This window comes from Silurus aristotelis, assembly GCF_946808225.1.
Source record: "Silurus aristotelis genome assembly, chromosome: 15".
In the NCBI taxonomy this organism is placed as follows: Eukaryota; Metazoa; Chordata; class Actinopteri; order Siluriformes; family Siluridae; genus Silurus; species Silurus aristotelis.
In genome coordinates this window covers 16,208,516-16,230,756 of record NC_139588.1, presented here as the reverse complement: position 1 = coordinate 16,230,756, position 22,241 = coordinate 16,208,516, and the positions used below count along the sequence as shown (strand labels likewise).

The 22,241-nt window shown below is 34.9% G+C and overlaps 1 protein-coding gene and 1 long non-coding RNA gene across 4 annotated transcripts in view; one reads left to right on the top strand and one right to left on the bottom strand.

Moving 5' to 3' along the window:
• dlgap2b (discs, large homolog-associated protein 2b) overlaps positions 1 to 21,647 on the top strand; it is a 122,163-nt gene extending 100,516 nt beyond the window's left edge. For 2 of the 3 annotated variants that reach the window (XM_083562238.1, XM_083562239.1), the window contains exons 6-12: positions 11,744 to 11,803; positions 15,469 to 15,815; positions 16,685 to 16,770; positions 16,910 to 17,307; positions 17,459 to 17,550; positions 19,082 to 19,234; positions 20,972 to 21,647. In XM_083562238.1, the coding sequence (XP_083418364.1) occupies positions 11,744 to 11,803; positions 15,469 to 15,815; positions 16,685 to 16,770; positions 16,910 to 17,307; positions 17,459 to 17,550; positions 19,082 to 19,234; positions 20,972 to 21,190 (1,355 nt within the window). In that variant the 3' untranslated portion in view covers positions 21,191 to 21,647. Of the gene's footprint in view, positions 1 to 11,743; positions 11,804 to 15,468; positions 15,816 to 16,684; positions 16,771 to 16,909; positions 17,308 to 17,458; positions 17,551 to 19,081; positions 19,381 to 20,971 lie in introns of those variants that run through there. The other variant, XM_083562240.1, reaches the window with a different exon arrangement.
• LOC310737778 lies at positions 9,920 to 14,364 on the bottom strand. Its single transcript, XR_014536898.1, has 2 exons — positions 10,637 to 14,364; positions 9,920 to 10,357 (listed from the first exon to the last, which is right to left on the bottom strand). It is a non-coding gene; the product is annotated as an uncharacterized lncRNA (long non-coding RNA).
• Positions 21,648 to 22,241: the final 594 nt, after the last annotated feature.

Here is a 22,241-nt window from a genome sequence, read left to right as displayed (position 1 = left end):
CCCTTCTAGGAAATTTACTGTGAAATGTAATAGAAGGGAAGAACACCATTCTAACATTCCCTTCAGTAGTGTTTAGATTATGCTATTGGATAGTTCTGTTAATCTAAATCATGCTTTTTAAACAATTGTGTAAAATGTTGTGTAACCGAATCTGTTGGTGTGGGCTGAAATAAGATCTAGCTTTCTTGAAATGGGATTTTTTTATATATATATTTTTTTATATTTTATATTATCATATTCTTTAATTTGACATGTATCTACATGTATACATCTTTTTTTTTTCATATTTTATCAAGATATTTAAACTCAGGTGTTTTTTTTCCCCCGAAAAATTTCAAAATCAGTGGTTTTACTATTATTTACTAGACTCTTTTGTTCAAGGTTTTATTTATTTAAGTAACATTTATCTATTAAATTTGATCAGGTATTTGTTTTGTTTGCTTAAAAAAAGAAAGAAAGAACAGTGTCCGTTTGTATTTTATTTAATCTATTGTAAATGTCTGTTGCAATCATTTGACATTTTTCAGTGGGTTCATAGCTACACTGTTATAACAAAATCACAGCTTGCCTTAAAAACAAATCCTTTATGAATCAATGTTGGTTTTTCCATGTCATGATAAAAATATTTATTGGGTAGAGATTTTGATTATGCTTCTGAAAAGTCGAACGATAACCCTAGTGCTCCCAGGGTAGGCTTAATTACTCACTGTGATGTTTTTATTATTATTATTATTATAATTATTATTATTATTATTATTATTATTATTATTATTATTATTATTATTATTGTTGTTGTTGTTGTTGTTGTTATTTTATTAGTATTATTGTTGTTTTTGTTACTATTGCTGTGATTATTATATATTTATTACATTTAATTTTGTTTTAATTATAATTTATTTGTTATAAAGCTAGGGTAATTTAACATATTTAAATAATTAAATAATTTTTACTTGTTAATACTAGTACTACACAACATACCAGCTCGTTACTAATGTTTACATTTTTTAAAATAATTTTTATATATATTTGTTTAATTCTAGTTCAAATGTATTGTAATATTCTAAACATACTTCAACTTATCTTGAAAAATGCAGGTTTGCTATAGAATATGAATTATATTTGAACTATAGTTTATAGAATATAAACTATAATATTGCAGTTTGTCCAGTGAATGAGACAATTTGATCTTTGCTAGTAACAGAAAATTTGACATATTCTTGCATTTTTATTTGACGTTATAGTATGATCTAGATGATGATCCAATTTAATGAAACATCAAAGATATAATTCTGTAGAATATAAAAAAAAAACCTGTAGATCTGTAAAATAAAATCCAACTAATTATAGTTAAAGGACTCTTTGCACATAGTCTGTAGTTTCTAGTAACAGTCTATTATTGTTTTCAGCTACTTCATTGGTCATTATTTTTCAAAACATCATTATTAGAATTTTCAATTAAATTTTTTATTGTTTGATTATGTTTAAAAACCTAATATGATAAATTTTATAGAAAATGAAGACTTTTTTTTCCACAATAATGGCATAAATACTGAAATATTTCAAATATTTCATAGCTGTTGCTCAAATATTTCAACATGCACTTATTTCAAATGCAAGATCACATACATATATATATATATATGTGCACACGAGTATATACCGAAAATTGTTGTGATATTGCATATAATCAACACAAACAGTTTCACAGATCAAACTCTTAACACTGTTGTTTTTAAAATTATATGATAATATATTGTTTAGTAACCCTTCAGTTTGCCATTGTGCTACAGGAAATGTGTTTAGGTTTTTTTTTTTTTTAGGTTATTTAAAGTTTCGTTTTTTTCTTTTGTGTTGAATTCAGTAAAATGTATTAAGTTTACTTATTTCTTCTTTCTGTTCATGAATACCCAAAAACATCCCTAAAACTTTACCTGGAATGTAATCCATATGCTGACTTGTCAGAAATGTTCGTTTTCTATCCAGGAAAAGTAAATTCACTCTAATCATGGGGGCATCACCACTGTATGTATATATGTATGTTCTCCAAAAAAACACCTATGTTTATCATATCACCTGTGTATAAAAGATTTATATTCCATCCATTTATGATCCAAATTGGCACTACATTGGACTTTATTCCTTGATAACCATTAATCCACTCATGTATATATTCATGTCCTTTCACCTAACGTATACATCATTACATATTTCAGCTATTTTTAAATTATGCAATTTAAAGCTTTTTTATGAAACATCCTTAATTTCAGCAGGCATAAAATATGCACTTAGACAAATTTTTTTACGGAGATTTTGTTCCATCCCTATTACAATATAGCAGTCAATAGAATTTAAATACTTTTAGAAAAATGTATCAATCAGGAACAAAGTACAAAAAAGAAATTCTAGATTTGTCATGAAACAGAAATGGCAATAACTAGAAACAATTTGGCACTACACTGATATTAAAAAAACATCCAGGCCTATAGATCGTGCAACATAGGTTGTACTATTGTTTCCACGATGAGCATGTTCCATGTTGTTCTAATGTTAACTAGTGTAATAATACTGTGGTAAAATTCATTCAACTCAGTACACAAAAATGATTTTTCATACTTAGCAGTCGACTAATCAATTGGATTTAAACAGTTAATTCACTGATCATTAAAAGCTGCCTCATATTAAATATTCTTTACCCAGTAGGTAAAGACTGGTTGTGACTGAATTGTAAACATTGCTGGAGAGTCATTTTTAAGCTTATTTACATATATTCATTTGGCAGACACTTTTATCCAAAGAGAGACAAAATCCAATTCAAGCATAGATTGGAGCAATTGGGTGTTAAAGGCCTTGCTCAAGGGCTCAACTGTGGCTCTCTAGCTAGTCCAGGATTTGAGCTGACAACCCAGATTGAATTCTACATTTCTTGGATAAAAGTGTCTGCCAAATGAAGAACTGCCTACAAAGCATGTGCTAAAACTTTATTGTCTAAGACCAAGTAGGAACTTTTTACTCTCTAGTCTCTAGTCAAAATATATAGAAAACTTGCAGACATCTGATAGACAGCTGAAGATAAAAAAAAAAGTATTATTTTCTAGAATAATCCAGTCAAAGTACAAGTCAACAAAGGAATGACTTTAGAAAAAGAGCCTTCTAAAAGGTGCTAAAAAACTATCAGGTCCCAGATCTAAAACCCATCAAAAAAAATTTTAAATGAAGGGCTATGCAGAGAATTTCTGCAATGAAATGTAGAATGAAATTTACAAATAAAGATGTGCTAGGTTGGTAGAAAAAGACTATTTGCTCTATGACAAGCAAAACAAAGTAGTTTTGAAGAGGTGTGCAAACTTATGCAACCAGGTTATTATGGGTCCCCCCCCCCATTTAAAAAAAAACCCATTTCTGTTTCTATTAGTTACTTGAATTGTGTTCAGGTTTCAAGTTCTGCAACAGAAATTTTATGTGAGCTACGTTCTCCATATAATTTCAGACATTATAATTGAAAAGTAATGCAGATCATATTTTGTAACTTTCCAAACTTATGTTAAGCACACATAACAAGCCATTGCATATATACTGTATATAACAGCTATTCTAGGGTTAGGGTTACATCATTTTGGAGTTAAAATGTACAGTAATTCATTTTTTAAATGATTATAATATTTGCTTAGTTGGTATTTTTTTTTGAAGAACAGTCCAGTACAATTTCAAATCTATAAATTGTAAACATTGAACTAATTAGTGTTAGTGCTTAAAGCCTAAAGCTCATGTACAGCAAAATAAAAACAACAGCCTTAGAGGGAAAAACAAAATTTTGTGTAACTGTACTGTAAAATAGTTAAACAAGTATAATTATAAATGTCAATCTTGTTATAATACTATATATATATATATATATATATATATATATATATATATATATATATATATATATATATATATATATATATATATATATATATATATGAGCGAGAGGGAGAGAGAGAGAGAGAGACCCCGGGTTCGATCGCCGGTCAGGGAACCAACCCCAGCCATTAGGGTTGTACAAGTCTTAGTGCCGGTCCCAAGCCCGGATAAATGGGGAGGGTTGCGTTAGGAAGGGCATCCAGCGTAAAAACGTGCCAAATCCAACATGTGGATGGTCCGCTGTGGCGACCCCTAATGGGAGAAGCCCAAAGAAAGTGTATGTATGTGTATATATATATATAGAGGATTAGCAACAGAATGATGGAGGATTATAGCACAAATAACACTGGCTGTATGACAAAACTATAATAAATATAAATAAAATGATGTCCATACCCGGATGTATCATTATCTACACTTTTCACATTAGCTTGAAAAAGTGCACGAAATCCCACTTGAACATAATCAGTAAAATATACCTGCTTAAAAATGCTTTCTGCCTGTAAAGCAAAGGCATGTTAGCTAAGACCTTAACATTATCCAGCATAAAAATAATCAGCTTAGTAACAAACATATATTTCTTTAATATTACATTAAATTCTTAATAAAAAACAAATGTCATATATTGTTAGATATAGTGCTTCATTACAGTCAAAAGTTGGAAACACATAGTCGTTTATCGTTTTTGAGATTTGTGCATGTTCCTTTTGTTTATATGCAACAAACTAGGCAAATTAACAATTTACTTTGACCAAACAATTATATAAATGTACAGATGCTGAACTTTATTTTCATTGAAAATTTTTTTTTCAAACCTAGTTTATTGCATATTAAAAAAAAGGAACATGCATGTGCCTCAACAACAATAAAAGATTATTAACAGACACTGTAATTGATTTAGGTAAATTAGGTCCTCCAGTTTGTTATCTTCTGCTGTCAGACTTGAATTGGCTGACGGACTTAATTTGAGGTACGTTGAAATTGTATTTTTTTGGCTGAATTATCATTTCTATAACCATACTTATTCTGCTGTATTGCAACTACCCAGATAACACAAACCATTCACAATTTATGTCATAGAGCCATCACACAGTGCATTTCTCTCTAACATTGTGTGAGCTCTTTAACAAAAAAAATGCTGACTTAGCATCAGACACATCTAATTCTTTGTTGCATTGCATTTAACTTTCATCGCAGCATCGCTGTTTTCCAATCACAGCTGTTCCTAAGGGAGATGATTATAATCAAAGAAGGGAAAGCTCTCACATTTGATGAAACGCTTGTTAATTAAGGCTTCACTGCAGAAGGACTGAAGAAACAATGAGCCTATCGAAGGTGTTCCTTTGCAAAGATTGCAGTGGTCCCGTGAAAATGAAAATTTCAATCCCTTTTCCCCCTTTCCCCAATTGTAATCAGTCAGCCAACTAAGACTGAATGGTATAATTGGACAACGCTTGAATTTCAGCATGGCCTGACAACAATACACTGATAAAAGTAAAATGCAGTGCAATAGGGAATTAACTACTTGCATGAAGTCAGAAATACAATTATTTCAAAAGCAGTACTTGCAGATTGTTTTTTTTTTTGGTGAAGAGTTTGAATTATGTAAGAGCTTAATGTGGTGTGGTATGCCGTATCATCCCCCCACTGCTTTTATATCTGAGATGGAACCCTCATAATATACTTGAGTACTCTCTTAGTACTGACTAATTTAATCTCTGCACTTTCACCATGTTTCTTACACCTGAACTTGATATTATGTTTATATGACCTAGTGCTAAAGGGGCATCATTAATAAAGTACCACTAGTTATAGCGAGAAACTGACTAAATGTATAAACAGGTCCAAATCTTTAAAAAGCATTAATAAACAATATAGATCGTGCAACATAGGTTGTACTATTGTCTTCACAATGAGCATGTTCCATGTTGTTCTAGTGTTAACTAGTGTAATAATACTGTGGTAAAATTCATTCAACTCGGTACACAAAAAATATTTTGAATACTTTAGCAGTCGACTAATCAATTAAATTTAGACAGTTAATTCACTGATCATTAAAAGCTGCCTCATATTAAATATTCTTTACCCAGTAGGTAAAGACTGGTTGTGACTGAATTGTAAACATTGCTGGAGAGTGATTTTTAAGCTTATTTACATATATTCATTTGGCAGACACTTTTATCCAAAGAGAGACAGAATCCAATTCAAGCATAGATTGGAGCAATTAGGTGTTAAAGGCCTTGCTCAAGGGCTCAACTGTGGCTCTGTAGCTAGTTCAGGATTTGAGCTGACAACCCAGATTGAATTATACATTTCTTGTATAAAAGTGTCTGCCAAATGAAGAACTGGAAATAGGAACCTGTAGTGGTTTTTAGAATTTTCCAATTCCAATTCAGCAAATGTAGATACCTTAATGTCAAAATACACAATGAATACAGCAGACAAATATAAAAATAATGGTTTCCAAAATAATTGTAATATACTAGGTTGCTCTCAATTAATGGACAATAAATAACTAATATATCCAAAAAAAGAAAAGAATAAACTCTATGCATTCACTTTTTCATTAAATCTAATGTGTTTGATCACTGATTTTCAAGTCAGAAAATGTTTTTTTATTGTGAAATTCAACTCACTTTCTAGCACCTGTACAAAATGACTTCCTTAGAAGGGAAACACGGGACTCACCTCAGAGTCAGCAAAAATGTGAGACAGTGTGATGCATACCATTAAAGCAAATTGAAATTATTTTGATATATATATATAAAATGTATTAGATTGAGATAGAAATAAATAAATATAAATAATTGTAGCTCTGACAGATAATTGATAAATAATAAATGCTATGTTATCATGAGTTGTGGAGTGGCTTTAGAGGTAACCCTCAATTAATGTTTTTTGTTTTGTTTTTTTAAAAAGGAGATTGCAGACTCAAGCTCTAGACTTTAAATGCAGAATGTAAGATTATGAACAACACTGTTTTTTATGAACTTAAACTATGTGTGTCATTGCATTGTAAGTCATCACATCACTCACCTTTCATTTTGTGGGATTTGTGCTCACGCATGCACATCCACACATACCCACACCCTCACCCACACCCACACCCACACCCCACATACACATGCACACACAGGCAAGGACTACCCAGCCTCAATGCCCGGGCTCAGAGAGACACCAACACGACTACTGGGACTCCATGCTGCCGTTTCTCTGACTGAGGGGGACAAACCCTCAGCACAATGGTGGGATCAAAACTGTGGCTCTTACTTATCAGGTTTTGGATTGATATCAGACGGACGCTGGGTTTTCTTTTTTTATGCTTTGAATTAATATGACTTCTTATCCATTTGAACATTTTCTTAAAGAACATAAAACTGATGTTAATGTGACTGCAGGTTTGAGTTACTGCACTTTATCATGAGCTGGTGGCTCAGGACATCAAAACAAAGCGATTGAGGCGAAAAAGGATCCATAATAAAATTCTATGAGCATAATCTGTTAATTGCAACTAAAAGAAACCACAATCATGACCAGTTTCTGATAAGATGACCAGATTGTTTTACTGTTTTATGATACAAGGATGATGTTTTTGGAGACAATATTTTGAGATGGCTGTAATTAGCATTCGAACATTAGCTGAAAATCATATTCTAAAAACACACTGTCTTGAATTATGTTAATTAACAGCACAGTGGAGAACGTTAGTTCAGCATTGTGGTATGTAGCAGTGACTGTCATTTGGGTTTGTTCTGTAGCCACTGGCAATGAAAACCTGCAGAAATAGAGTGCTTCTCTCCGTCTCTTTCTCTATGCCTCTCTGTCTCTCAGTCTCCCCACCACTTCTCTCACTGCCTCCCTGTCTTTATCCAGATCGATCTAGCTCTCTTCTGGCCACCTCTGAATGGCTGTTTCTAAACCTTTGGGGACCCTAAACAACAACCTGCAATGTTATGGGGCCCTCTGGTGGCTGAGGGCCCCTACTTGTCTACATATACTCTATTTTAACAACAAATAGCCCTGCATCTTTATCTCTTTCTTTCTACCTCTGTTCTTGTCTATGCATCTCTCTATCTCTACATCTATCTTATGCTGGCTGCCTCAATCTGTCTGTCTCTGAATCAATCGTTCTTAGTCATGCTGAACTATTTCTTTTCTTAGATCTTGGTTTCCATTGATGCAGAGCTCATTGAAATTATTAACAGGGTGTTGGCTTTAATAATCACACTTTTCTGCATTTTGGTTTCATATCTTGCTTAATTTAAAATCTCGTTTTATGAGCCAATTTAACGATTAAGTGATCTTGTTTAGAGCTTCAGTGCTGATTTGCCCCTAAAAACCGAATAAACACTGAAGCTGTCAGTATGACCGCTTACAGATCAGCGTTTCGTTATAAGTTCCATCTCTTCTCATCTTGTTTTTTCTTTTCCATAGATAACCTGTAGACTTGTGCTAATGTCCAGCATACAGTCATTTATTCAGTCTTGTTTACTTGTAGGTGGATAGTATACATATAGTCCTCTGACAACCCTCATTAAAATGGACAGAAATGAATAAGGACCCTTTAAGGCTTAATACCTTATACAAACAGCTCACAAAGTCGTTCTCATCATTGTTTTTGAACTGCTGTTCATACTGGGTCACAGGGCAACTGAACACACAACACACAGGAGAAAAGTGCTAACTTTCCACATACTCTTACAGTATATGAACTCACAGATTGGCTACTGTTTGTGTAATTGATACAGCAAGAAGCAAAGCCTTGTTTCCCAAGGCTAATTCTGTTTTTTGGACTGGCAAACACTTGTTGAACTCATGAACCTTGTAAACGATAAGGAACACACTTCCTACAGTTACACTCAGGATTCTCGGATTTCCAGGATGCTGGGGGGATCCAGAGTAACATCTGCCCATTTTCTTTAGGGTTGTAAAAATGTCTGGAGCTGATAGTAGATATATATATTTACATTTACATTTGCGGCATTTAGCAGACGCCCTTGTCCGGAGCGACGTACAAAAGTGCTTTGAGTCTCTAGCAATGAATACACCTACACTGGTACGCAAGATTACAAACTTAATATAAATATAACTCTTGAGTAAGAAAGCAGTAAATATACCTGCTTTTAAATATAATTTAAGTACTAAAAATGCTAAGCATCCATAAATTGACTGAAAAAATATAAATGTATGTAAGAAAAGCATTTTTATATCAAATGTTTATTCTATGCTGAGATGGTGGTCTGCTATTTGTTTCTTTAGTTTTTGCACAAGTCTTAAAAAGCTTTGCAGCAGTGTTATATACGCCACCAGTTACGACACTTTCTGAATATCTTCCTTTCTTGGTCATTGATCATTATGATGCCTAGACTATGTCTTTTACAATTTGAAGGAAGAATTCACAACGCTAAACACAAAGCTAAAAGTTATTCTCTTTATAAATAATTTTCACAATGAATCCACTAAAAATTATGATAAAGATACACATGTTCATTATTTATGCATTTTACAGTAGAATAGATAAAATATTCAAGTTTTAAGTGAGAAATTCTGCCGTTATCTGTTGGTGGCATTAGTCTCACAGCTCCAGTGCAAAATGAAAGAAGCCAGAGATCTTACTCTGTGGTTTTACATATCATTACATAGGTAAAATCTTCTGGTCCTTAGCAGGTCTGCTGAGGTAAATGTAACCTTAGATTAAAAAACAACTCATGATATGTTACACCATGTCATTATTAATTTTTTACTCTAAATGGAAAAGCCATGTGAGAAACGTACCTCTTATAATTCATTAGCGTGTAGAACCACCTTTAGCAGCAATACAATGAAGCAATTGTGTTCTGTATGGCTTTCTCACATCATTGTGGAGGAAATTTGACTCGCTCCTCCTTACAACTGCTGCAGTTAATTTTAGTTTGCGGGTTCTTGTTTATGCACAGCTCTCTTAAGGTCCTGCCACAGCATTTCAATCAGGTTGAGGTCTGGACTTTGACCTGGCTATTGGCCTTGATTGTTTTGGTTTTCTTAGCCATTCTAATGTAAATTTGTTGGTCTGCTTGGGATCATTGTCATTTGCATGACCCAGTTTTAGCCTAGCTTTAGCTATCAGACAGATGGCCTCACATTTAACTGTATAATACTTTGGTATTCAGAGGAGTTCATGGTCTATTTAGTGATTGCAAGTTCCCCATGTCCAGCCCAAATAATCACCCCTCTGCCAGGTATGAAGTGTTTCTGCTGATATGTTGTGTTTGGGCTTTGTTGAATGTTGTGCTGTGTTCACAGCTTCAGTTTGGTCTCATTTGTCCAAAGGACATTGTTCCCGATTTTCTGTGATTTTGTTCAGATGCAACTTTTTAAAGCTATGCCATGCTGCCATGTTCTTATTAGATAGAAGTCGCTTTCTCTGGCAACCCTTCCAAACAATCCAAACTTGTCCAGTCTTTTTCTAATTTTACTGTCATGAACTTTCATATGTTCCCTGGTGGTCTAGTGGTTCGGATGCGACACTCTCACCGCTGCGGCCTGGGTTTGATTCCTGGTCAGGGAACCAACCCCAGCCATTAGGGTTGCACAAGCCAGTGCACTCTTAGTGCTGGTCCCAAGCCCGGATAAATGGGGAGGGTTGCGTTAGGAAGGGCATCCAGCGTAAAACATATGCCAAATCGAACATGCGGATCATAAATAAGGATGATCTGCTGTGGCGACCCTTAACGGGAGAAGCCGAACTGTTTACTGTCATGAACTTTCATATTTTACATGGTAACTAAGGCCTGTAGAGTCTTAAATGGTCTTGGGTTTTTTGCAATTTCTCTGAGCATTGGACAGTCTGAGGTTAATTTGAATGCCCACTCCTGGGAAGATTTGCAACTGTCTTGAATGTTTGCCACTTGTGAATAGTCTGCCTCTCTATAGAATGATGAACTTTAAATACCCTTCCCAGATTGATGGGTAGCAGCAGTTGCTTCTCTAAGATCAAGTCTTTTCGCCTTGGCATTGCCTTAACATGAACCTGAATGCTCCAGATCAGCAAACTGCTCAAACGTGGAATTTTATGGAAGTGGTCATACTTGCTGAACACTTCAATTAATCAAGGGCTTTTGATAAGCAGCACCTAGCTGCTAGATCTTAGATACTACTAAAGCAGTAAAAGTGTGCTAAGTGTTTTCACACATGGCCTTTTCATGTCTCTACTTTATGTACAATTAATAATGACTTGGTGTAATTTGTTGCATATTGTAGGTTGTAGTTTGTAGTTATCTCATTTAAAGACTGCTAACAATGGGATGATTTTTATTCTGTCCTGATATGTAAAACCATTTAATTCAAAAAGAGTGTGTATTTTCATTTCACATGACTGTACAGTGTCTGTGCAGTGTCTTTATATCGATTTTTTTTTTTCGTTTAGTCATAATTTTCTCAAGTTTTTACATTTGTGTTTATCTACTTTTATTTAAGAAAAAACCTTTTTATTTTTTATTTTTTTCATATTATTTTACTAAACAATGAACACTTAAAATACTATTAAATAAATCTAAAATCTGCAGACTAAATGCTTCTGCATATAATATGATTGGGGTTTATCCTATCTTTCTTTGCATATCTGACACCAGTGATCCCAGCAAATTACTAAAGGAAATGTTTGCATTTAAGCATGGCAGTTCAGTACATCTGTGAAATGCGTTTGCTGCAATCATCCGGTGTCAGATTGTGAAAGTGTGGTGAAAAAGTCTAAATGAATTTCATTAATTAATAGAATAAAGAAGGTAAGATGTTAAAGTGTTTTTGTCAGAACTAAGTACCATATGCACTGCCTGTCTAATAACTGCACTGTTGCTTTCAGGGATCCAGTTTCGCCTGCCTACTGCCTGTAATGTTGAACGAACACAGGAACCAACGCCAGGTAAAAACTCTCTGTCTGTCTTCTTAATAGGTTTATTTTGCATTGAGTAAAGCACATACAGTACACTCTCTGACAGTTCAGCACAGATGGACTTCATTTTAAGTCTTTTTTATGTTCCTCAACTTACTCATCGGGAATCTGCTATTTGAAGACGGCATCCATAATTAGGATGGCTCTGTTCTCCAGCGAGAAGGATTTCTCAATATGCAGTCCTTTATACCTAGCATTGACATTTGCATCGACCAACTCTTCATGTTTGTTAACAATTCCAGAGAGACGTTGTACTTTATTGCTGTGTCTCTTATTGCTGGTTTAGTGTTGCGTGTATGGTTTCTGTACCCGTGGTGTTGATGTAAGTCATCATTATTTGTCACCTTTAGTGCTTCTACGTCTGACTTTGCACTGCCAATATCAGTGCTTGTTATTTGTACATACCAACTGCCAGCAGCTCAACTCTGCATTCCAATACAGTAAAAGAATTAATGTTTTTTTCATAACAATCTGCACACGTATGGTTATGGCCATGAGGTGATGACTTAGTTATTTGTATTAGGAATATACTAGGAAACAGAAATACCACACTAATTCATGGAAAGAACTAAAGGCCCATAACAAAGGCATGGGTAATGATTTTTCAGCTACATTGGCCTTGCTGCTGAATGTCTGGATTATGCCATAAGACCACACTTCCCATCAGCCACTGCACCAAGCCGTGTGTTTCTGCAACAGAATCGCTATTGTGTGTTAATTACCTTTTGTGTATAGACTCTCCAATCACTATTCATCTCTCTGTGTCTATTGTCTGTTCTTGCTCATTACAGGTGTTACAGGTGTTCTACGTTCCAGGATTTTGTTCTTTGTTTCTGTCATTCATCCACTTCCTATATACCTATATAACATTCCTTTTACTCTTTATACACATCTCCTTTTGCCACAATTGATCAGTAGGTAAATCAGGGTGCGTTAAGAAATATGTTAACTCCTGGACCTGGTGAATTCCTTTGAAATTTTTTCAAATGCTTCTATAGCATAGGTGTTTTTTTTTTTATAGATTAAAAAGTGTAACGTTACAGCAACTGTCTTTGCATATAATGTCATCCTTAGAAGAGTGACAAGAGAATGTGCTACTGGATTATTGGCTAATTTCTGGTTAAATTGCTTAAATAAATAAATATATAAAACACACTTTCACGAAGCACAGAAAACATAAACTACTACTATCATTACAACTATTAATAATAACAATAATAATAATACATTACAATCCATTTTTCTTATTAGAATATACCAAAACAACATGTTAGAGGAAATGCCAAACCATTGTGCTTCAGATATTTGTAATAGCCATGTTAAATAGGGAGGAGTTTTCAATGTACAAGCAGCATTTAATTCTATTTTAATCTGTGCTGTGATTCATATTCTCTCTCTGTCTCTCTCGCCTTCTTTGTATGATTCATGTCAAGGGTTCTACTGGTGACTAGTCTGCATTTCTAGTTTGCAATTTCTTTTTCACTCACTGATTCATAGCTCCTTGCCCACCTAACACATTTATGTTAGTGACTTCCACCCTCTGTCTCTTGTCTGGTTGATTCCTTTTCCCTCTCATTTCATGTTAAAGATGGATGTGTGCTCTTCCCAGTTTTGCTGGCTTCTTATACATTCAGTAGAGTAGAGGGCACAGGAAATATTTTGGTGAATAGCCATGATGCTATGAGAGGATAGGTCTGAGGGATAAAAGGTGGCAATAATTTACTGTCACGAAGTTCAGAATAATGTTCATAATTTTAAGAAAAATGATAATACTGCTAGTGATGAATAAGTGGAGGAACAAATGTATCCCCAGACCCAGGCCTCCTTTCTATACTCCTTAGTAGCACACGTTTCAGAGTCTACTTACAATAATGATAAGCAGGGGTCTTGTATTCTTTGTGGCAATGATATGAAGGTTGCTGCTTTTTAGCCTATTAAGTCTTTAAGCTTAAGCAGATATTTGAATCAGGGTCTGTTTTAGGGGAAGGAGATGTGAAAGAGATTTGATGTGGATCATAATGGTTTCACTGTGCAAATTTCCTGGAGGCATGATTACTGGAATGGTGCTGTGAGTTGCCATTCCATTCCCTTTCCGCTGGTGCTCCAATTCAGAGCATGAATATTCATTGAACTGTTTAGAGGAACTACAAGAATATGTAATTACTTGGCTACTTTCTCATCCATAAAGTTTCCAGCTGTCCAAGTGTCAATGAATGTGGGAAAATAATCAGAACTTGACACCAGCATAATCTTAGAGGATATTTTGTGATTATTTTTTATGCTTAAATAGCTTTATGATGTGTACACTCACCTAATCCAGTGATTGCATATTGCAGTGTTTATAGAATCTTACATTAAAATGATTTTACACTAAATGATTTTAGTGAAAATAATTTTTCACAAAAAAATTGGCATGATCCATGTCCATACATATTAATGACTTTATTCTGATATTACTGTATTGTCAAAGGGCTGTGCTTGGATTGAGGGCTTTTGGGTGTAATTACAAATATCCACCTGAAAAAAAAAAACTGGTTACTATATCCCTAATTCAAAATGGAGATCTTCAAACCATTAAGCTTGAAAAGATGATCAGATCATTTAGATGGATATCTATTATTGTCTTAAGTGCAGGTTCATTCCATACACTTTCTGACATGAGACAGTGAAAGGTGTGTGTTTAGTTTGATGCAAACAAGATGATCATTTACTTTCTGGGATCCCTTCCCAAACGATCAGTAGGTTTGTTGGAGCTCATCATAGTTACTGTAAGTGACAATAGAAGAGATGACTAGGGCGATTTGTAGATGGCGCACAAGTAATGTCTGGAAGAGCAGGCAAATAGTAGGGAACACTGCATCAGTAAGCACCTTACATTATCTTGGCAAATGGTCATATTTCTAAGGAAGACCCATGCAGAGTGCACTTTTGTGGTTTGTGTTGGAGAGCTGTAGGAGAGCTGTAAGATTGCTTTCAGCATGACCGTTCTAGGAAAGAACGTTTTTTTTTTTTTGCTCTTGAGATTTGATAAAGCAGCTGGATATGTCCTGAGACGCCACATCCAAGTCATACTTAATCTGAGTCATCCAAAACAGAATCACATTTGTCATAGATGAAGTTAGTAATCATAGAGAAGTCAAAATCCAGGAAACCAGATTGAATATAGCATGGGGGACAAGCCAAAGAAGAAACCAAGACGCTGGTTCAAATAAGAAAAACAGACAAGAAAACACATCTGTAAAATTTGGCAAAATGTCTTCAATGGATAAATGTTCTTTGCCTGATTCATGTGGAATTTTGTGGAATTCTGTAAATTGTAAATTTAAGCACATATTATTTATTAGGTTCATTAGTCTAATATTCCAGTGCAAAACTTGAGAATCAAAACCAAACATATCTAAGCTGACCATGTTTAATTTGGGTGCAGAGATAGTTATGAGTGTATTTTATATCTATTAAGTATCAGGTTTGTTGCACAAGCTGCCAAATGCAGACTTGCTATAAAAATATCCTGCATATACTGTACACCTGCCACTTTTGATTGTGATTTTAGATCCTTAAAATTCTTTTCTCATTATAACGCAGTGTAATAATCATAAGACCCATGTTTTGTACCCCTTTCTTTTGATATCCAGAACCAGCAGTGACGTTCACTCCGAGCTATAAGAAAACACCTCCCCCAGTTCCTCCACGAAGTGTAACAAAGCCACTGATTTCAGTCACAGCTCAGAGTAGCACAGAGTCCATGCAGGATGCATATCAAGAAGGCCGTTTACCCCGCTTGCCCCGCAGCAGAGATGTCTGGGGGAAGTACGTCTCCACAGAGAGCTTGGACAGTGCCAAGGCGCTCACATTGGCCACTGAGGGCAGACGGCTGGTATCCACAGGCAGCTATACATCAGTGCAGACCTGTGATAAGGCCGTGCTCGTGTCGAAGGCAGAGGAATACCTAAAAACGCCACGTTCATCTATAGGGATACAGGTATACAAATTACACCTGTATTCATATATGATCGTCATGTATCTATGGTCATCCTGTGTATCTAAATATACTGTACAAAATTATTATACTGCCACAATAATTAATATTATAACACTCAATGTGTAAATTGTAATTATTATTCATAATAATGATAATAATAATAATATAAATAATACCATAAACACTGATTTAAGTCTAAATGGCAATCACTGGATATGACTGTAATCAGAGTACAAGGTACTATTTATGATTTGATACATTATATTGTTACATTTTTTATCATTTGTGTGGTTAATGATGTTTTCCTTTTAATTCATTGTCTCAGGACACATTTTTCAGCCACATTTATCATCTATCATCCACACATCCCTAGCCCATTGATTAGCTTTTCTGGCACTAATGGGAGAAGATTAAACTGTTTGAATATTATCTTTTCCCCATTTGAAATTTTTTTTTTTTCATTATTGACAAATCCCATTTACTAGCCACTTCTTCCCATCATAGAATGCAAGGGCTGTATGTCTCAAAGGAGGCACAACAGCTGCTCAAACCAGTGTCACGGAGCAGCCAAAGTATAGGACAGTGCTAACTGCCTTTTCTTGCCCACAATTATGACTCTTTATAAGCATGCATGAGAGTAATGATACAGAATAATACCATTCTTTCCACCCAGAGAGCAAAGCCTATTATGCGCTATTATACTGTACTTCTGGCCATGACAGACTGTGACATTGGTGCAGTTCAAACTCGCAATGTCCTGGCATCAGAACAAATGCCATTCTGTTAAATCACTGAGGAGTCGTTGAATGTTACATCACTTAGTTGATTGTTTCTTTGTTTCTCTTTTACTCTCCTGATCTCCTATTTAGGTGGAAGGAGTCACAGACTCAGAAGCAGAGAGTAGAGGTCTACCACAGTATCAGTCAGTGGGCATCCAGGTGGAGGGTGAGAAACGGTGAGGCTAGTGTCCTTGACACACTAATAATAATAATAATCATAAACATAATAATAACAATGATTGTGTGTGTGTGTGTGTGTGTGTGTGTGTGTGTGTGTGTGTGTGTGTGTGTGTGTGTGTGTGTGTCTTTTCTCAGCCATGGGCGTTTTAAGCGTTCGAACAGCGTGACAGCAGCAGTGCAGGCTGATGTAGAGCACGAGATGTTCCGATCAGTGGAGGATAAGGTCGTGCAGTTTGGTGGTTTTCAGAGGCACTCAGAGCCAAGCTCTCCTGCGCAGTACAGTGCCACACGCACTGTGCGAACACAGGGCATCTTCACCTACCGAGATGATTACCGAGCTCCAAGTGGGCCACCGAGCCCACGTGCGCCAGCCTGGGTCGAGGAAACGGAAGAACCAGAGGCAGGTCAGGTGGCAACAGTGCGTGCTGATGGCAGCTGGTACATGCAACTTCTGCACAACGAGACCAAGCGCATGGAGGCCTGGTGTAAAGAGATGGAGCGTGAGGCTGAGGAGCATGAGCTAACTGAAGAGAGTAAGTCACACACACACAGACACATTCACACAATCCAGATACATATAAATGTAACAGTATTATATAATGCTGAATAAAACTAAGATTTAATATTCTGTTATTTTTGCTTTCATAAAAACCTTTCCCACTATGTTTCGTAACTATGCCTCAGTTTTAGGAAAGATCCGTAGTGCTGTTGGAAGTGCACAACTTCTCATGTCACAAAAATTTCAGCAGTTTTACTGGCTTTGTGAGCAAAACCTGGTAAGAACAAGCTTAGTTCATCTTATCTTGTCATGTACACTCTGAAAAAGATGCAACATTTGTTTAGTATGTTTTGTCTATGGAATTATTATTTGATTGTGGTAATGCTCCAATAAGCATATTGTATTGTGCTTACATTATAGTCCTTTCAGCCTTCCATATAGAAACAGAAAAAAATGAGGATTCAGTTTTGCCCACCCCCTTCCTGTGTGCTTGTGTTGCTGACAGTATAATGATTATATTTTTATAGCAAGCATAAATAAGAATTAGAAAGTAACATCTAAAGCATATAACACACTGTGGGTGTGAAGAAAAAAATACCTTCTCTAATGTATAATAAAGGGTCTTAACATAATAAATACATAATAAATGTATTATTTGGAATATAAAACGTGTCATGTTGCCACAAATATTTTTATGAACATAGATGATATGAAAGGGATTTATAAAAACAGTTCATATTTGCCAATATTCATCTAAATTAATTATAAAACCAATGCCAATATTACTATACTAAGTGATGATAATAATAGCAAGAATTGTAAGAATAATACTATATATAGTGGTAACAGAGTAAGGGTTTTAAGAAAGCAGGTTTTAATGCAGGGCTCTTAATATACTGCAACACCTAAGAGCACATTTTTGACCTGTTTTGAACTAAAAGCTGGCTAATCCACATCCTTAGTTTAGTTTCACATCCTATGCATGGTGTAAAATGTTACTTAAAATTTTAGTGTTAGAATTTGTTAGAAAAAAAAAAAAAACACAAGTATTCTGAGATTTAGATTTAGGTTTCTTTAATTGCTTTTTCTTTCTAAGTAGCTTTTGCACAGTATTTTTCTCTCACAAGATGTCATCTCTCAGACCTGAAAATCCACTAATGGAATAATAAGCATGGAGTTATTCAATAAGCAAGGAGTCAATTTAAAAGCCTAGGCTTAATCTTAATAAAATTAAAGTAATAGTCCGAAGATAAAACATGCTACAGTAACGCTCTATAAGTATTTGATGATCTGATTTTATGTTTGGTTTTGGTCATTATTTAAACGATCTCGCTTTATAATCTGTAGTCATTTTATTAAATTTTTTTCATGATCTAAAATCATGGTTAATCATTTGTTCATTATTTTTCATTTATTTTATTTAATAAATGTATTCTCTGAAACTTGTGAATTTTACATAGATCGTTGATTAATCCTCCACAAATTATTTCTATATTTTCAATATAATGTTTAAATATCAAGCACTTAGCATATATGACCTGATTTCCCACAGTTTCACTGCTAACCATTTCAAATCTTATAACCAGCCGCTCCTCATATAAGACGTTTTGTACTGTAGGCCATCTTCATAAGAAATTAACAATAACTTAATTAAAAATTAATTACAGATTTCTTTCTTTCTTTCTGAATTTCCGAATTTTAAAATTACATTTGGTGTCAGTTTAATTCAGTTCTTTTTATGACTTTAAAACGACCAGTATAACTGAAATCCTTTTTAGCTGCATATTTTGTCTTGTGCCGTCCTGTAGGACCCTAGTGCAATGCCCCGACCCACAGCTCAGGATCTGGCTGGATTCTGGGATCTGCTGCAGCTGTCCGTTGATGACGTCACAGCCAAGTTTAATGAATTGCAGAAGATCAAGAGAAATGAATGGAGGACCGTGGAGGAACCGGAGGAGAAGGCCAGTCCATTAGATCATTTATAAAATGACTTTCTTTACTTTATTACAGAAAAGCCTCTGTTTTCCTGCTGCCTGTAAGAGTGCACAGCTCATTGGCCTCTTCAGAAGGGTAGAAGCTAGCAATAGCCTGTTGCTTCATATATGTTGTGTGGTATATGTATGTTTGCACGTCTCAGGAAATGAAAAAAAAACTAAAACTTATTGGTCAGAAGGTGTTATTCTGTGTTTTATTGCATACATGCTATAGAGTATAGTTGTAGTCACTGAGCTTCAGTATTTTAGTTTTCACATTTCTTATTACAGCTACTGTAACTATAAAGTTCTGGAAAGTAACAAATACAGTAGTAAGAAGAGGCCATAAAAATATGGGAGAGGAAGAAAAATAATCTTTCCAAAACAACAAACAAAATAATAGATTTAGTAGGAGGAATGTACACCTTATGTTTATCATAATGCAACACATTCGACAATATTTGAGTAGACTACCATCAGTCCTGTTACTTTGAGGACATATTCTCCAAGTCCCCTGATTCCAGTATTGTTTTATTTAATTACTTTTTCAGTTTACTGTTTTAGCATTTCTTCATTTATTATTTATTACACCGAAAAGAGTAATGGCCTCACTGTCTATAATAAGCTTTTGTAATAGACCCCTTCAGAGAGTAATAAAAGTCCATAGTTCTGCTACACTTAAGCTGACAGGTTGCTGGATTTCCCAAGGGTTCCTTTTAAGGTTATTGAAAAATGAATGTCATCAATGACAAGAAAATGTGTATGCAAATGCAGGTTAAAAGTCTTTAATTTGACCATTTCAGGCAGAATAATACAGGAAAATAAAATCACAGTGGTTAAACAGAGTGAGGTCATGTGAATAGAGAATAGGGATAAATGGGACTAGACAATAACATAAACGTAAATAGAAATAGTGCATGTGTTAAAGTGGGAACAACTATGCTAAATTAGAAGTTAGGTGACTGTGAAAGCTGTAGATTATGGGAGGCATAGTCCACTGCGGCCATGTTTTATGGTTGTGGCGTTTGCTGGAGTTCGACTGTGATCTGACATTAACCAGTATCATTGATAATTTGGTAGTGATCCTATTCTTCTATTTTCCCTCATTTATTTAACAAGATCAATTGATCACCAACTGTATTTATAATATGTGACAGATTTAGCCAGATGACTAATATCCATCAGCTGTATTTGGTCTATAAAAATATATAAACTAGCAGCGTGATTATTACAAAAAGTGCCTTATTTGAGTACAGAAATATTTTTTTCTTTGCCTTTGTTAGAAGGAGGCTTTTAACCACTGAGCCACCTGAACGCAGTAATATTTTATAAAACAAGTACATGGTAAAAAAGATTTTTATGAAAGATCTCAATTTATTATCTAAGAGAGGTTTACATGTTAAATCATAAAAATAAACCATAAACCATCACTCGCCCACCAACAGGAACCAGAAATAGCATTAATTAATTTCTGAAACAATGTTGAGAACACAGTGAAATGTTAAAACCAATCAGATTTAGATTACTGGTAATCTGTAGTTTATTTTTGGTGTTTTTATGTGGCTTAAATAGTATGTTTTATGGTTTCGGATGCATCCGTATATTTACAATTTACAACTTGTAAATTTAGAGCTTCTTTCTCAAAATGCAAGCACAAAATGTAAACCTGTTTTATTTGAATTTTTTTTTTGTAGAAAAGTGATTTATCTTGTGTTTTTCTTCTAGGAAAGAAAGTGGCCTCCACCAGCAGTGAAAAGGCCACCTAAAGGACGCGGTGCCGGACTGACACGTGACCGGTCTCTGGATCTTCAGGACCGACAAAGGCAGGAGGCTCGACGCAGGCTAATGGCCGCCAAACGAGCTGCTTCGTTTCGCCAAAGCTCAGTCTCCGAGAGGGCGGATAGTATAGAGATATATATACCGGAAGCCCAGACGCGACTATGAAATGCACGATTACTCATCCTGTCACCTGCACGTGCTGCTATAACATGCCCTGTTTACACAGGCCCACTCTCAAGCGCCCAAAATCACTCCTAAACACATTCCTGAGTACACGTGTAATCTTGAACATGTTTCTCCACTAATCCGAGAGGCTTCATTAATTTCTAAGTGCTCTGTCTGGTTTTTTTCTGAAACTCTGTTCTCTGCCTAGTACACCACTGTTGGAGTGTACTATTTTGTAGTTATGTCTGGATCTTTAAAAAAATTCTGTGCATTCCCACAATGCACTCCAATAGTTAAAATTTTAAGTCTGTGCTGCCTTTTCATCATTGTCTGTTGGTGTTATTTCCCACTTGCAAAGTCATAAAAAGGCTTTGTGTTCAAGGGTGCTGCTGACAATAGCTAGCTGGTCAGCTATCCTGAAAAAATTTAACATTTCTAACTATTATTTTATAGTGGTTAGAGGTTTTGAAAAAAACAACAACAAAGAAACCAAAAGTGTCATTCTCTCTACCTTGATGAAGTGTTAAAGATAATAGTAATAAGTAATAACAGTAATAAGTTGGAAAAGGTAGGAAAATGGCTACTGGGCAAAACAAATATATTATTAAATACTACTATTGAATACTAATACTATTACTCATTCCATATATAAACATGTACGGTTGGCTACAACATTATTTTTGTATGATAATAGGTCACTTCCTGCACATTAAACCTGCAATCACATAGGTCACATACTACAAATAATCTTTGTTCAAAGCAGGAATCAGTTCAAAGGGATTCAAAACACTGCATACATATATGTAAGTGTCCTTATTGTGTGTTGGTGAAGTTGCTAGCAAATGAACGTTGATTCCCAAGGTGATGTGTGTGTGTGTGTATGTATGTACAGTAAGGGAAAATAAGTATTTGAACACCCTGCTATTTTGCAAGTTCTCCCACTTAGAAATCATGGAGGGGTCTGAAATTGTCATCGTAGGGGCATGTCAACTGTGAGAGACATAATCTAAAAAAAAAAAATCCAGAAATCACAATATATGATTTTTAAACT